Here is a 17,579-nt window from a genome sequence, read left to right as displayed (position 1 = left end):
TTTTTATTTCAAGATTTTTACAATCATGTTATTACTGTTCCTCTATGGTTTTAAAGATTCATTCAGTTCCATAATTCAGGTCATAACCATATATTCAGGTGATTATAGATTAATAAAAACATAGTTATGCATATTATATTCAAAGAACCTTTCTAAGTGTTACACATTGGTATCAATCTTCATCTAAGTCAAATATTTACACACTTGAGATATCTGTTTTGTTTGAAAAGCAGGGATGCTGAAATAAGCAAGAAAAGCACCAAACTCAGACCGTTAATCATAACATCTAGTAAAATAACCATTTTTGCAGTAATAATGCAGGGTTGGTTAAGAATCATCAGAGCAAAATGAAAGCAGTGTTTGTTCACTGACATGCCTATTTTCGTCCACCACTGCCGAAACTTCAGTTTTGATGTCAAATTCCCAGCACCGGAGAACGATGGTATCAGTGTTACGTGTCATGAGAATACTTCCTTCAGTGGATTTCTACTTCCTCTTTACGGTCAGAAGACTGTGAGGTGACATGTTTAATGACTGACTGTCAAACAAGGATTTTTATTTATTTTTTAACCAGAATTAATCTCAAATAAAAGTAAAAGCATACACTACTGATTTTTTTTCAAGAATCCAGGTAAAGATGAGACTCAATAGTAGCGCTGTCGGCTTCTCTCTGATATTTGAACTGACCATGCACAAAGACTGCATATGTTATGTTTGTCCTTTGATCCCTTTGGTCAGTCGCATGTGGATAAAAGCAAGCATTAACTCTCTTATCCATCTCCATAGCATTTATTTACATTCTCCGTACATTAGCATACACGGCCCCTTTGATAATCCTGCATGTACTGAGCGTAGAAGATTCAGTGTATCTCAGCCTCATGAGATTATCTCTTTGAAATCCCTCTGGTAGCAAAGGAAGCAAAAGTGATGCAAAAAAGTCCTTTAAGTCCTTTATTAACACAGGTAGACTGAATTAATTTCATATTTAGTGAGTTGTTTATCTGAGGGCAGACTCTCCTCAGTAGAATCTTTGATGTCCCTTAATGAGGCATCTGGTTCGCTGGTAATGACACATAACAGGTAAAACTTGAAAGTGTCTATAATTTAAATTAAATGGCCAAAAGGGGTGTGTGTGTGTGTGTGTGTGTGTGTGTGTGTGTGTGTGTGTGTGTGTGTGTGTGTGTGTGTGTGTGTGTGTGTGTGTGTGTGTGTGTGTGTGTGTGTGTGTGTGTGTGTGTGTGTGTGTGTGTGTGTGTGTGTGTGATGTTGTAAGAACTTGTCAGCCAGCTGCATCATCCAGGGGTCAGTCTGAGTTTACTTCGTCTGCAATGCCCGGTTTCCTTGTCTGTGTGTTTCAGCAGGGATGTGGGTGGATAAGACATTATTCCTCAGTTCATTCATAGTTCTTTCTCTCTAACACTCTCCACTCTCTCTATCTTGTGTGTTCTCCTTTTTACTGTCTTTTATTTTAAAAACAGTGATCTACATTTGGCACACTGAGCAGTCTCACATTGCTTTAGATTGCAGCACCATTCAGATCAGGCAAATGAGAAAACACATCAATGAGAGTCAGGATCCAGCAATTGATCTTTATTATTAAATCCGTTGATGATTTTCCAGATGAATTGATAAATTGTTTGGTCCAGAAAATATCAAACAATAGTGAATATCCCAGTACCCAAGTTGATGCCCATTTTATTTCAGGTTTTGTCTGACTGACGAACCAAAACCTAAAGATATTCAGTTTACAATCACAGAGGGCCAATTCCAGCATACACTTATTATCAAAATGGTTGATTGATTTTCTGGCTATTGACTAATTAAATAATGGACTAATTGGTTGAGCTCTAAAAAAAGAGGACATAAAATTTGAGTTTGCTTACGTTTCTTCAGCGGGGCCTGAAGAGCTTGTTTCCAATACCAATGTAGTAATTCCAAGAAAATAATACCTGAAGGTGATCATTTAGTAATGTTATGTTAGTAATAAATAAAAAAAAAACGGTGTTGGACTTTTGTAACATTTATTTTGAAATGTAATATACTTGTAATAGAGTGGTTTTTGCTTTAAAATAGCAGAATTTGTGTGTTTTTATATTTGAACGTCTCATATAATTTGCATGTATAATTTGTGCTAACTGCTTCTCTTTCTGTCTTGCAGTCCTGATGACATTGGAAGCTGCTGGTACATCCTGTTGTCTGGCTCTGTCTTCATCAAGGAGTCCATGTTTCTGCCCAGAAGCAGGTAAGATCATCAGCCATTTTGGTTCAGGCCGCTGTCTGAAGGCTTGATCTTGGCACTAATATGCGAGCAGCTTCCTCACTTCAAAGCCTATTTAGAACAGTCACAAAGGGGGATAAAAATCTAATCCTGGACTGTCAAGAGAGAGCCAGTTTTAATTTATACAATCTCAAAGTTTGTTGCCCTTCTTATCAACTTGCTCTTATCCGGAGGAGTAAACAGGAGCGATTCCTTTAACAGTAATTGGCTTTTTAAACATTGTTTGCAGAATATCTCCTTAAGGTTACAAAGGACACCTCTGCTTGTTGTATTTCTCAGAAGGAACAGTTTAAACCTAATAATTGCTTTATCTGTCACAAAAATAGATTTTATTTATGTTGTCACTGAAGATAATCCCTCAAATGTGACCACTGCTGCCAACTCTGGGATTTTGCAGCAGTATTTTCCAAAAAGTAACAGATTTCTCATTTTCTTCTAACCACTGAATAAATTGTGAATGTGTTCACATGTCAACTAATTGGCAGCAAATTGGTATGCATGATTTCAATTTGCACTATATATGTATAATCCAAAAAGACCTGATATTCCAGTGCTTCACGTACACAGTGTAGTTGCCAAGAGGGATGCTGGGCTGCCTGACACTTTATTGCAAGGCGCCAGAGATATCATCAACATAACTTTCCTGCAATTCTAGAGAAACAATGCATTTGCAGCAGGGTCTCTCTTCTGCTTTCTGCTTTCCAAGGATAAGTCCTGAGCTAAAGGAAGACAGTATAAAATGCACACTAATATTACAAAAAGACACATAAAAGTTTTATAAAATAAAAAAACAAGTACAGTCTTTCTGTGCTTACTTTCTGTAACACCATAAACAGAATTACAAAATGCTCAAACAAAAAGACTTTAGCTCCAAAATGTAGAAATATTACCCTCTACACTTCACACTAGTTTAAAGTAGCTTAGCTTCACATATATAGCTAAAACACCCAAACTAAAGAAGCAAAGAAAATATATACGTATACGTATATTCCAAGGAAAGGTCCATAATGAAAAGATGTAGTAAAGCAAGGGGAACTGCAGCACGCCCAGTTGGTAAAATATCTTTAACACTAAACTTTTTATTAAACCACAGAACATTTTCCTTTAAGCATATATTATGTTGACAAACATATAAAACACCTCAACTGACCTCTACCCTTCAAAAGTTGTATCAGTTATCTCAAAGGAAAAATTATTTGAAATATATGAAGAAAGAAGAGTGGTAGAAAGCGGGGCTGTCACCAGAGCCCACCCCCATGATGGATAATAATTATCTACGACACCTTCAGAGGACTTAAGATTCATGTTCTGCTCTCCAGCTCTCAGCCATCAGCTCACAGCAGTGATCACCACCTCTTAAGCCAAGACTCAAATGTTAAAAAGCTGTGATTTCACAAGTGGATCTGTTACATGAACCATCTCTGTGGGCGTCTTGAAAACAATGATCTTTTCATCCATCAGGCTTGCATAACACACACCTACGACCACTCAGAGCACCAGGCCACCACTTTAGCCCATGGAGCAGAACTGTCCCAGCAGTGCTGTGGGGGTTGGCGGTCATTCTCTGGATTCACATGAACGTGGGAGGCATTTAAAACGGAAGACCCAATCGGACATGTGCCATAAAGCTGCCCCCCTCTTAAATATAACCTTTTCAGTTTTGACAAGGTGAAAGCGTGTGAATGGGATACTGGAGGGGGATTTGCAGGTATTGACAGATTAAAGTTAATGCCTGACTGCAGTCACAGGGGAAAAGAGGGCTCTGAAAATGTTTAGTAAGCATATGTTGCAAGGAAGCCTGTTAGGGCTCCACTCTACTGCATGAGAATGTATAAGGTTGACTCACTTTGTTTAGAGTGATACCAACTGCACTGACTGTCTTGTTTCTGTCAACTGCACTAAATTAATACATACAAGGCTTTGTGCCTTATATGCACATTTTAAATCACAATTTAAAGGTGAAGAATCTATCTTGGGAACAGTCTTAAAGAGCAAAGCAACAGCTATAACTACACACTGTAAAACTGACACAGAAACAACATGACCTCTGAATGTATGTGGTCATATTTATTGATCTGGCAAAGGCTTTTGACTCTGTGGACAATCACATTTTGCTTCATAGGCTCAGAGATATTGGACTCACTGAGAGAATGTCTGGCATTGTTCAACAGCTACCTCTCTGATCGTATACAAACTGTGAGAGCTTAGGGTCTCATGTTAGACCCACTATCCCTGTCCATGGGTGTCCCTCAGGGTTCCATTCTAGGTCCAAACCTCTTCACAATATCCATAGATAATGTTGTTCAGGCTGCAGGCCATTCTCACATCCACTTTTATGCTGACAATACCTTCTTGAACACACCCAGCCCCTCCCTGGACACTGCCCTGTCTTCCCTCCAACTCAGCTTCAGCAGCCCCGTTAATATCACCTCCTTGGATGGTTCAGAACTTGAGCTTGTCACCTCCTACAAATACCTGAGTATCTGGTTCGACAGTTCCCTCTCTTTTCAAACACACACCAACACCCTGTTCTCCAAAGTCAAGGCAAAAATCTGTTTCCTCTGCCTCCGAATCTCTTTTCAATAAACTGGACGCCATTTACCATACCACCATCCGCTCTGTCACAGGTGCCCGTTTCAGTACTTATCATTGCCACTTGTACTCTCTAGTCAACTGTCCATCAATCCACACCAGGCGTCAAATCCGCTGGTACCAGTTAATTTATAAAATCACCCCACTGTATCCCTGTTCTCTACTCAGCATTTCTAACTGTAACCACAATTTGCTTCCTAGCAAATTCATTACTCTGGACAACCCGCAAGTCTGTACCTCTTTTTGCTGTCACTCTTTTTAGTCTGCCACTCCCAGTGACTGGAACCAGTTGCAAAAGCTGCTAAATTGCTAAATAAATATCTTATTTCATTATCCTCCTTCAATGACTCATGCAACACATGATTAGTTTGATCATTGCATCTACTTTCAAATCTATTTCTATGGAACACAGCACTTTGATCTCTGTGGTGTACATATTGTGCTGTTTTAACTTTGTTTAACTGTTTTACTTGTTGTAAAGGATTGCCTCTTGCTGCTGCGGTCGTCATTGTATATGAGAATTGGTTCTCAATTGACTTATCTGGTTAAATAAAGGTAAAATAAAATATCAGTCAGTAGCCTATTTGACCTGCAATAATTCACTCAAACACAGAAGTTTGGAGACTGACAACCAATCGTTTCATTTGTCATTTTTCTGGTATTGACAGTTTCTATGCAAGCAATCTCTTGCAATCATATGAATATCAACTGCCCTCACTCCGAAGCAGAGGTGGAGGTAACGTGATGTTATATCGTGCATGGTTGGATACACAAACTTCACATCCAACATAGAGGAGTATGTCAACAACATACAGCTTGCAAATATAAAGGAGTGAAGTGGAGTACTATCAGCAAAATCATGTTAAAGAAGGGCTTGATGAAATGACTTGATAAGTCAGCAGCTTGATTTAAAAAAAAAAAAAAAAACGTACACATTTACCAGTATAAAGATAACACTTATCAAAAACTGACTTATCAGTTAGTTGTTATGTCCCATAACAGATTCCGGACTGTGTGCTGATTGGTTGGTTGAGCATCTGGCATGTTGTCATGTGTGGTTGCATGTATAATTAATTCATATCTATGAGATTCAGACATTTTTTATTCTTAATATTGCTAATTTGATAAATTATTTGTATTATTAGCACTTATTACAGTCTTAGCTCCTACCACAGCCCCTGGAGTATGGCTGTCATATTAAAAACATAATTTTAGTGGAGAAATGAACCAAGACCTTACCCAGTGACAATTGTGACTATTTAAAGCGACACGCTATATTCTATATAAATTCTTTGGTAAGTTGTAAGACTGGAAATCATCGGACGTCACTGGAGGATGCATGACTGCCACCCTTCCTATTAAACAGTGTCAGTGTTGTCACTGGGTGTTTAAATATTGAATGCTTGTTTAGGTGCTGTGGGATTTCCTCAATAGCTCAGTCCTATTAAAACCTGAACAGTTGTTTTGTTATTCAAACTACCAGATATCACTTTGTTTACAATATTTTTCACACCTTTTTTCCTTCGGACTTGAAATTTTTGTCATTGAAATTCTTTTAATGGCCATAGCGACAAAGAAGAAACAAAGGGGAGAATGGTTAAAGGGCTAAATGGCTCAGAGAGGAAATTGGCTGTGACACAAGGAACTGAATGGAGTCCAGCGGGACTTCCTGAAGCTTTTAAGGATGTGGTGGAATTGGGTTTCAGACAAGCCCTGCCCAGAAATGGCTGCTCATATCTATACTGGTAGCAAGGTTGAAAACCTGATATGCATTCATCATTCCCTCAGTTCTTCTCTCTCTCTGCTCCCCTCCTCTTGCTGGTCGCTGTAGTGAGATGTGATCCAGTGGAAGAGAAATGACTCAGTCATTAAGTGAAAGAAGCTTGAGGTCTGTGCCTTATTTAACCCACAGGGCAGTATGGAATCAAATACAACCCAAATAAATAAAACAAAAAATAAGCAGGTGATGGACAGATTTCAAACATGTATGAAACATATGCTATATAATGTCGGTTGGGCCATTATCAAGCTGTGAAAGTGTAGTCTGCTCTTGGGATGTGTTAAATTTATGTAAAAGTTAGATTTTCTACATTTAAACATTTGATTTGAGTTGTTGCTGGTGATGGTGGCTGAATTTTCTTTTGGAAAAGCTGCAAATGTTATTAGAGTTATTTATAGATAGATGTTTAGATGTGTTTATGCTGCAACTCTCTGCTTTCTGCAACTCTGCAACTTTTTTTAAGCAATGGACAGAACTCTTAAAATATACAGAATACACAAACACTTGAAATTTGGCCAGTCTTGTAAATAATAGCTGTCTTATTAGCCTTTCCCACCCAAACAGCAACATTTATGAGTGAATTAATTTTCAAAAGGTTATGTAAGAACACGATGAGATATTTTTAGTTACAGTTTTAATTATCTTTTTACTTCCCCCATAATATACACTTTACTTCCCCTCCTTTATGCTGCTGCCGACATGTATTCTCACTATCAGCTGACAGCTGACAGGACTTTACCTCCGGTCATTTACTGAAAAATTTTCCTGGTCATCAGCTAACCAAATCTAACACTCTGAACTGAATCAGCCCATATCAGCAGCCAGTTAGCGGAGGAATGTCATCATTTTTGCTTGTGTGAACTGCTGGGAGAAAAGGTCAGTAGTGCTCAAATCATTTCTTGACAGTTGGCACACTCATCTGTGACTAGATGACAGACTAATCCAGTAATCATATCTCTAATTGTGCAATTATAGCTCTGCCTTATCTCTTTTCAGTTTTGCTCATATACTGTATGTTCTGTGGACAGACATGATAGACTTGAAAGGTGATTTTTACTCTTTACATGGAATAAAACAATTCTTACTATAACTACTAGAATATAAAATGAATAATGACTATAATATAAAAATATCTTCTGGTTTTTGCCAACAGCGTATCACATGAGTGCTCTTACCAGAGTAATAAATCCATCTACCTCTGAAGAACTCCAATATACCTGGCTTCATTGTAAAATTAATTATAACTGACAGACGGATATAACATTGAGGGACTCGGCTCCTTGAAATTAGAGGTAACTAAATTTAAAGGGGCACACTCACACTCAGACATGGACGTTCTACTTCTCCTGTAGAAACAGTTGTATAATGTGTTCTGTGGCTCTAAAGCAGTTATGTCTGAGAAAATAACCCCAATAAAGTCATCAGGTTATCTTGGCTTTGCTTTGTACACTTGAAATTATTATTATTTTTTTGGGCCTTTTGTTGGCTTTATTGATCGACAGCTGGAGAGAGACAGGAAAGGTGGGTGGAGAGAGAGGGGATGACACGCAGCAAAGGGCCGCAGGTCGAATTCGAACCTGGGCCACTGCAGCAACAGCGTATATGGGTCGCCAGCTCTGCCTACTGAGCTAACCTGGCGCCCCCACTTGAAATTCAATAGAAAGTCTGCAATGTAATTTGGGACCACAGAGTTTGAAAATGTAGGTATTATTTACAGTACCTGACAGGAAGGTTTTAATGAAGAGACTTAGTTGCTTTATGGGAATTTTAGAATTCAACAATTTGGAGCTTGACCCATATTAGAAAGTAAAGTCAAGATATTTTTCTGCTCTCCATACTATTTTTTAAAAAAATGAATATTTTGTCTCACAAAAGGGGCAGCTGCAGCTCAGGTGGTAGAGCAGGTAATCTACTTAATAGCAGGGTTGGCAGTTTGATCCCCATCCTCCTGCTGTCCACATGTCAAAGTATCATTGGGCAAGACACTGAACCCTGCATTGTTCCACAGCCACAAACCAGTGCATTTCTAATCGCTGGTCCTAGGCCTGGATAAATGGGAAGAGTTGCATCAGGAAGGCATCCGGCATAAGAAGCCTATGCCAAATCAAACATACAGATCATCAGAAAAAAAGCATTTTTCCCTTTATAGAAAGTTAAATCAACAACTCATCAGTTTGGGTTAAATATTAACCAGAGTTGCTAGTTGCCAATTATGTTTATTTATTCACCAGTTAAGCAGTCTTAAGTCTAATCCTTTATCCGCCATGCTGCCTAGTCATCAGCTTCTACATTCAAACAAGGATCAGTGCTGATCCATAAGTATGAAGTCTATTGCTGGAATTCAAAAGTATGCAGAAGTGGCCGGAGTGGATGCTTTTACATTATATTACATTCATTCATTTGGCAGACTTGCAATAAGTACATTCTGAAATAAACAGCTCAGAAGCAAGTTTAGAGATAGATATAAGTGGTTAGGTTTTTTTTTAATCTTAAATCATGATTTTAATCTTGATCAGACAAAACCCATGGCATGATCTGAGATGCATGTATGAAAACCACAGTTAAGTAAACGGATGGACATTAATTGTCCTCACGAGATTAAACTTCAAGAATTCATTATTATACGTGCTTAGTGTGCTAACTTAAAATTTCAGTTGACTGACTAAAAGCTGACAAAATGTATTTCATTCTGCAGAATGCATAGTAAAACATATATTGATTTTATTCAATGTTTTATGTAATGTCATGAGTAACTGCTACTGAATGGGCAGGATAGAATCTGTCCACGCCTACCCAACCCTCCATAGCACACACACACATACACACACCACACCCTCTCACTCACTTGTAACTCTGTAGCAGGAAGTGAGTCGTACGCTGGAATGCTGGCTGCAGTCAACTCACCACATTACACAGAGAGTGAGTGAGAGAGAGAGAGAGTGAGAGAGAGACAGAGAGACGGAGAGAGAGAAAGGGGGCAGAGCCATTGGGCAGAAGCTGATCCACACACACTTTCCGAGCCACACACTCCCATTCTAACACAAAAATCTCGGACAGAAGCACTGGGGTCTGCTCAGGACGATATGCTGCAGTCACAGCAAGGTGTCGGGACTTGGACTATGCTTGTTGGACTGACTGTGGACTAACGGCGGGGGGAAATTTTAGAAGGAAGGATCTTCTTATCTTATCAGGTGTTGGTGTCACTCTGGGAGCAGTGTCGGCGGTGAGTGTCCAGACTACAGCAGCACTTAACTCCTACATATGACTCACCAAAGCTCTGCCTAGAAACTCCTGTGTTGTTGGTTGTAATTTAAATACCTGACTCGTCTCCGAGCCCGGGAGCTGGTTGCAGTAAAACCTTCAAGTCTGGAATGTAAAACAATACTTTGATGTTATTTTGGATTTGCTAGTGTGCGGTGTGTGCCACCAGTAAAAGGGGTGTGTGCTCTTCATGTTTCGGGGGTTAGACAAGACTTTTGGCAACTTTGAAACCAAAACAAAGCTCGGGTTCCTGCTGTGAGGAGAATGTGTGTTAAAAATGGATGATAGATGCGGTGATGATTGATTGATATACCTTGGAAAAGTTGTAAGCGGCTAGCCTAGTCGCTCTCTCTATAGCCTTCTAAACTCTCTACTTCAGTGCCCTTTTCTCTTTGCTGTTACGATGTCAGTGAAGTTGTATTTCGGGAAGCAAAAGTCACGAGTCAATCGCACATTCTTGGCATCGGCATCAGCTCCTATTTCAGAAGTGGCGGGGCAAAGCTCCAGGGTACATGTATGGCGCGACCACGCTGTTACTCCAAGGAATTCTGTTTATGTTTGCAAGGTAAGAGGTGGTTGGATGGGCGACTGCATCTCTGAAGGGATGTTGGTAAACCCTTCCACCCTGGATGCTGTTTTCATTGACTTAACAGCTGTGGAAGGTCCTGAGGCTCCTGTCATCTCCTTCTTTTGACCTCCCCTTCCCTCCTTCTGTACCGGGTCTAAAGTCTTGCATAACCGGAGAGTTTAATCTTTGTCCTTCTTAAGGGTCTGGTGGGTTAAAAAAGCTGGTGTGCCCTCTCACCACTTACTCAGTTAAACGGCTTAACAGAGGACCCCCCCACTCCCTCCACCCTCCTCCTCCAGCTCAGACCAGGGGTGCAGATTAGGGATTGCACTGGTTCAGTCAGACAGCAGAATGGATCTGAGGCTTTGGCGGTGGGCTGCCGGGCTTGTAGAGTGAAAGGCTGGTGATGCATGTGGAATGACATTCCAGACACCCAGGCTTGTTGTATAACGGGTGGGGGGGAATGCCAGGCCACTGAAGCAGGGGAGATGTCAGTCTGTCAACTGAGAGAGAGCTTCAGGGCTTAATTTGAAAATGAGATACTGGCCGCCTGTCTGAAACCAGCTCATACAAAGAGTCTGATGGCAGCAAAGCTGGGTATTTTTTAAAAGGGTAGAAGCAGAGGATCTTTAAAGAATCCAGTGTGTATGTGTATTAGTCTCCACTGGTTAGGAACTTGCCAGCTACCTGTAAAGCACTTGCATTTGCACTTGAATTGCAATAAACTGCAGGCAATTTAATTGATCATAGGTAACAATTTTAATAGCCAAAATAAAATGTTTTAATGCAGACATTAAAATGAAAGCCATGTTGTCTAAACCTTACCTTGAATTTGAACATTTCCTGGTTCAGAGTTTTAAATGTGTAAACGGGTAGAGGTTATGAAACATGATGAAATAGGCAAACCTACTTGCCTATGTGACTCACAACAATATCATCTACACAGGTTCTACCCTAAGCCAAGTTCACTATGGTCAAAATGACTCTTTGAAGGAAGAGTTTCAGCTTTTACCTTTTAAGATGAAGGCTTGTCTCGTGTCAAATGGGAAGAGATCTCCATGTTTTGACTTTGCAAGTGTTCACATCACCTGACAACACAAGGCAGTGTATGCTTGTAAAGTTGCCCATGTGCAGGTTACAAAATGCTGTGAAAACGGTGACAATGTGGCATATATTAAATGCGGTTTTGTTACATAAGTGTGGGTTTTAATACCTTGAACAACAGACTGGCTGACACGAGGCTCGTGTTTGTTTGCATTTCAGGCACTTTGCCAATTTGAATATATTGACTTCACTGAGTTTCCCAGTCATAATTATGACATTAATTTTATTTACAAGTCAGAAACTAGTGCAAGCATTTCCTAAATTGCAAAGTTGTTGATTTAAAATTTCTGGCATGTTTTTTTTTTCTGTGGTTTTTCTATATGTCTGTTTCTAAACATGCTAGGTCTTTATGTATTTATGTACTGCGTGTTGTCTGTTGTATTTTTAATGGCTTGTGCAGGATGAATTCCCCTTGAAGGGACAATAAAGTGAACATAATGATTTTTCAGCATTGGCATATAAAATGTTGCTGTGCACACAGCACATTGAGCAGCATTTTGGTGTGGAAAGTGTGACACTGATAATGTTTGCTCAGTGCTGTGCTCTGTTATAAATGAGTTACATACCTGTTCAAGCATCTGACATCTTATCTTTTTCTATCTTCTTATCTGGTTTTGTAAGTTTTTCAGCCAACACACACTGTAGTTCTCAGGAAAGAAAACACAAAACCTTGCAGCAACTCGTGGACCTGGATTCCTCAGTGCTCAATTATTCATAGCTAGTGCACATACGTGAACATCATTAGTAGAGCTAATATAAATTAAATATTTGCATGGGTCAAACTTTGCTGTTTGACAGTGTTAATTGCTGCAGAGATGCCCACACCCCAACGCAACCAAGCCTTCACTGGGAGAATCAAATGTTTGTTTTAGATATTATATTTGTTGTCTAAGATACATTCAAACACACGGCAGTTCTGGTACTTTATATTTGCTCAGGACTAGTCATACGACAGTGGAGGCTTTAATCTCCAAACAAGACACTTTTGTGTTAGAAAAAACCCTCTCACCCCCTCACTCTCCACTTCCATAATCCCTTCTTTAATATCTCACACTGCCAGTGGCATTTGCCTCGTGCAAAATGGAGGATTGGATTACTAATGTTAGGAATGTAATTGAGGAACATGATTGAACATGTCACTTTGGTTGTTTGCATTTAGTGGCCCAGCATGCTTTGTGATGCGTTATGGGTGGAACCACTACTCCCTTTTCTACAGTGGAGCCAGCCACGGGAGGCTCAACAGGATCAGAACTGGTACCGACTCCAAATGTCTGTAAAACCAGATCAAAAGCGCTGGCCCGTCTCTGAAGCTGCTGCCCAGCTGACAAATCATCTTTGCTGGAAATAAGTTGCAAAAGAATTACAGCGTTTGTCTACTTTTGAGAATGTGAGCGAAAATACTGAGTAAGCTCTCCATACTATAGCTCTGTTTGGCCCTGTGGTGGAATTCAGACTTGTGTATGTCGGGCATACAAGCAGAGTTAAAACGCATTAAACTGAAGCTCAGGCAAAGCAAACAGCAACCATCAGCATTAACCCCCTGACTGCCTTTATTCACTCAGCTTGTTGTGGTCCAGCCAGTCACTCAGTGTTGTCTTTGATTTCAGTTTATGCTCCTCAGCATTAGTTAACTGTGCATCATGTGGAGTTATTTGACAAACTGTTGTTCAAGAAGCATCAAAAAGTTGACAAATTAGTCAAGTAAAACTGCAGCACTGGCAGAGAAACAACAGAACGGCTGACAAAAGAGGAAAAAACACAAAATCCGACAAAGGCTTGTCTGTGAAAGGCGGCAGAAAGAGAACAGCAGAGCAAGCTAAATTGACTTTTAGAAAATAAAAGGCACCACAAAAATCATTATTTGCTCTTTGCCAAAGTGGCAGGTAGGGTATCACCAGGTCTTTGCAGCTGGCTGATATTTATTTTCTAGCCTGACCAAGTTGGACCCACAACATGTAGCCACAAGCCCTGGGCTCCAAAGCATTTAAGCCATGCTGTGCCTCAGGTCTGCACCTGTCGGTGTGATTGATGAAAGCTGCCACCTCCACGTCCTCCGTGCAGGTAGCCACTCGTCACTGCCTTCTGCTCACTTCACTGTGAGCACAGAGGGGAACTTTATACACCCAGAGTTACTCACTTTGCAGCAGCCATACAGTGGGGTTTTATTTTTATATTTTTATTTATAATTTTTAATTTTCAACAGGCCCAGTTTATGACTTGAGAAAGAACAGCGACATATGACAAGCAGCAGATCAGCATGTTTGAGAAGCTGGAACCAGCAAACCTTCTGCTTATTTGCTTTAAAATGATAAATATAGCTGATTCATTTCTTTTGGCTCAGCAATCAATTGTTTGTCAAATCAAATCAATTGATCAAAAATCAGATATAAAAAGTGAAATGGATAAATTACATTTCTAGGACTGCAACTAGAAAATAATTTTCAGTCAATTGTCTGACTATTTTACTTACTCACTTTGTTGTTTTTTTGATCTATAAAATATCGGGCAAACTCCCATTACAAGTTCCCAGAGCCCACAGTGACATCTTTATTTATTCATTGATCTTTATTTTGTACAACGAACAGTCCAGAACTCAAAGGTATCCACTTTACTATCATAGATCACCAAGAAAATCCCAAAATATTCATTATTGAGAAGTTGGATATCGTGAATCTGAGCCATTCCCCCCCCAACAAAAAAAAAATGACTCAAGCTATTGATCAGTTATCAACATTGTTGCAGATTACTCTTCTGTCCTCCAACCATCAATCAGCATTATGATTGTTTCCAAAAATACATTGTTATAACTGTTTGTTCTATTAATTATTTAAGATTGCAGGCCACCTTGACGTAAATTTAAAGATAAATGGCCCGCTTGCTGGTATAAAATCCCAGCTAGACAATCTAAATAATTCAAGACACGGTGCACAACGTGAGGCAGGCACACAAACCCTACCGCAGTCTGTTCCATTGGAGTCACTTGAGTTTATCTTACAAAACAATCAGCAAACCAACAAGATGTGGGTCACATTCTGAATCGAAAGATGTTAAAAATAACAAACAAGGACGTCCTTGTGTCTCTGCGTTGAGGTCGGGTACTGGACAAAAGCTGCATTCTTCCTCCAACCCACAAGTTGGATCTCCTCATGCTCAGAATTTCCATGGCTGCTGCCCTTCTTTGAGACTTTTCGGTTTCCGCTGCTTTTAATATTTCCCGGTTCCCCCCTCATTAGGAGCGAGGCATACTGTAGAAATTGTGACGTCACAAAAGTGGACTTTTCCAGAGGCGGGTGTTTCCCTTCAGGTGGGAGTGGTTACAGCTGAAAGGAGAAACTGTCTGTTCAATGCTGCTCTGTTCAACATTTTATACAGAAATTCCATACTGCATATTTAAAATGTTGGGCAGAGAGTTACCTATGGACTTACACACACTTTTAAGCGATCTGTCTGGGCTTCTGGGCTATCAGTGTGAGCGTCAAAACTCAAAAGAAATATAAGATTTACAGGTTGTACAGGGAAACAACATAAACAGGATTCTTCCGATTTTGATAGGTAAATGCTGACTTCTAAATTGTTTTTCTCATAATTTTATTCATGTCTTCTTTTTTGTCCAGCTTTGGGAAGCGATCAGCAGGCAGCCTGCGACGCGGATGTGAGTGCATCGTCCTGGAACCCTCAGAGATGATTGTGGTGAGTCCCATTTTTCAGACTTTTAGCACACTAGTGTGAAAGGCATTACCTAAAGCACACCAGGCAAGACACACAAAATAGAACGGCATATTTCCTGCTGTAGAGCCACAGACAAATTGCGAGAAATAATAAGACGCAGCAGCAGAGAACATGTAAAGTTCTCATAAAAATTATTGATTTTGTAATTCCTTCATGTATTAAGAGTGATCTGCACCCACGCGGATCATCAAACCTACATTACCTACAGGAGAATATAGGTTCTTGAGCCTGTGATGGCCTGTACTAATCTGTCTAAGTGCCTCTTATTGACATTTCATCACAGCTTTGAAGCACAGCTGTATTTAACTGTGTCTTTGCTGAAGTCCAGCACGTGTGGGGTGACTGGAGTCCGAGGCTGGTAGAAACTCTGACCCATTTCTATGGCAAATCAAATGTTGGCTCACAGAAGAAGTTGCTGAGAACAAATCATTCCCGTCTCAGAGGGCCACAGAAGCAGGAGGTAGCAGCACAATGCAATCATCTGTTGAACAGAAGCCCTCTGAGGCTTGCGGATCAGAACAGATGCGGTTCTGCTGATGATTTTGCACTAAAAGGGAGGCAGTATACTAGACACAAAATCCATGTTGTGCAGAATCAAAAGCAGTTGTCATTCATAGCCCAGTGAGAAAATGTATGCACAGTATACTCGCTACTCAACTTGACAGGGTAGGAGGTCTGAATAGTTTAATCTAAAGTGGACTGGAGTTTTGTTTTAAGATCTGTTAACTGAGCCTGTATCAGCTAGACACAAACCCCTCAGTAATAACACCCTCTTCTCTGCTTACTGCAGACACTCTGGCCTTACCCCTTTGGCTATAATAGGTGCCAACCCACCCTGTAATTACTGAGGAGGGTTTTGTGTTGCTGGAATACAGATACTCATGACTAACCCCCCCCCACAAGTTTGAGGAGCACACAGAAAGATGCACACATAAAAACCACTTACAAAAAAAACTTAATAAAAAAAAAAAAAAGAAAAAATAAAACTAACAAAAGTTTTTTTTTTACAATTACACTCTCCCTTTCCCTCCCCCCCTCCCCCCCCCCCCTTTTTTTTTTTTGGGGTTGTTTGTTGGGGGGTTTTTTTTTTTTTTTTTTCCAAGGGGGGGGGGTGGTTTATGGGGGTGGTGGGAGGGAAGGAGGGGGGGGGGGGGGGGGGGGGGGGGGGAAAAAAAAAAAAAAAAAAAAGAAACTTAAATATGTCATTCCATCATGACCCAAAGCCACCAGGCAACAGAACGGTCCCATTAAAGTAGAATTTAACTAAAAATACGTAAGAAAACTGTATAATGTGGCTTCACTGCCAGCAATGTTGAGGTGGCATCCTCTGCCAGTTTCCACTTGGAATTTTTTCCCTCCTCCCATCATTAAAAATGGAAACATGGATTTTTATCTTGTTTTAACATGTAATTTCATTTCGTGGTTAAAATGTTTAACAGAGGCAGAGAGTTGAGAGCGTCTATTTCATCTGCTGCTCTTTCACTCCATCTGACTCCATCTCCGTTTATCGCCGCCTGTCAATCAATATCTCTATCTCCCTCCCTCACTTCAGATTCCTCGCTCATCCCTGTGTTCCTCTCGTTCTCTGTCTCTCTTTTTGTGTTGTGAGAACCCTTTGACGTAGGTGTGCACCGTGCAGCCCACACACTCCTCTATTTTTACGCAATGAGAGGGGCGGGAGGCAGGGAGAAGGAGTATAGGAGGGTGTGGTTTTTGGGATGAGTGTGTGTGTGTGTGTGTTTTGTTTGGTGGGGGGAGTGGGGAAGGGCGTGAATGAAGATGAAGACAGTCACTCCCCCCTCTCTGTGTCTCCCTCCCTCCCTATCATTTCCAGGTGGACTATATGGATGAAAATGAGGAGTACTTTCAGCGGCAAGCCTCGCACAGACAGTCCCGTCGGCGCTTTCGGAAGATCAACCAGAAAGGGGAGAGGCAGACAATCATCGACACAGTGGATCCGTACCCCACCGGAAAGCCGCCCATAGCCCGGGGATACCACACGGTGAGTTGCACCCTGCGCTTGCAGTTTTGTGTTTACCGTCGCTGCGGTGGATCTCTGTGCGCTCCAGAGGCGGCTCAGTGTTGCTCTGTTGCCGTGTTTGTGCTCTGTTTGTGTGTCCCGCTCATTCCTCAGAACCTGTTGTGCAGTCTTGCTTCCGATCGTAGCTGAAAACGTCCCTGTTTAACCAACTTTGTGTTTGGTGGCCTGAACTGACCCGTCGGTTGCAGGTTGTCTTGTTTTGATGTCTTGTGTCCTTTGGGAAGAG

The 17,579-nt window shown here is 40.6% G+C and overlaps 1 protein-coding gene across 11 annotated transcripts in view; it reads left to right on the top strand.

Annotated features, from left to right (window-relative positions):
- Window positions 1–17,579, top strand: part of rapgef2b (Rap guanine nucleotide exchange factor 2b) — a 106,640-nt gene that overhangs the window by 36,889 nt on the left and 52,172 nt on the right. For 10 of the 11 annotated variants that reach the window (XM_051420657.1, XM_051420654.1, XM_051420652.1 and 7 more), the window contains exons 4-6: window positions 2,159–2,242; window positions 15,198–15,273; window positions 17,147–17,314. In XM_051420657.1, coding sequence (XP_051276617.1) covers window positions 2,159–2,242; window positions 15,198–15,273; window positions 17,147–17,314 — 328 coding nt within the window. Of the gene's footprint in view, window positions 1–2,158; window positions 2,243–9,577; window positions 9,874–15,197; window positions 15,274–17,146; window positions 17,315–17,579 lie in introns of those variants that run through there. The other variant, XM_051420658.1, reaches the window with a different exon arrangement.

Source organism: Dicentrarchus labrax, unplaced genomic scaffold, assembly GCF_905237075.1.
Source record: "Dicentrarchus labrax unplaced genomic scaffold, dlabrax2021, whole genome shotgun sequence".
Lineage (NCBI taxonomy): Eukaryota > Metazoa > Chordata > Actinopteri > Moronidae > Dicentrarchus > Dicentrarchus labrax.
This window is presented reverse-complemented; position numbering and strand designations above follow the sequence as displayed.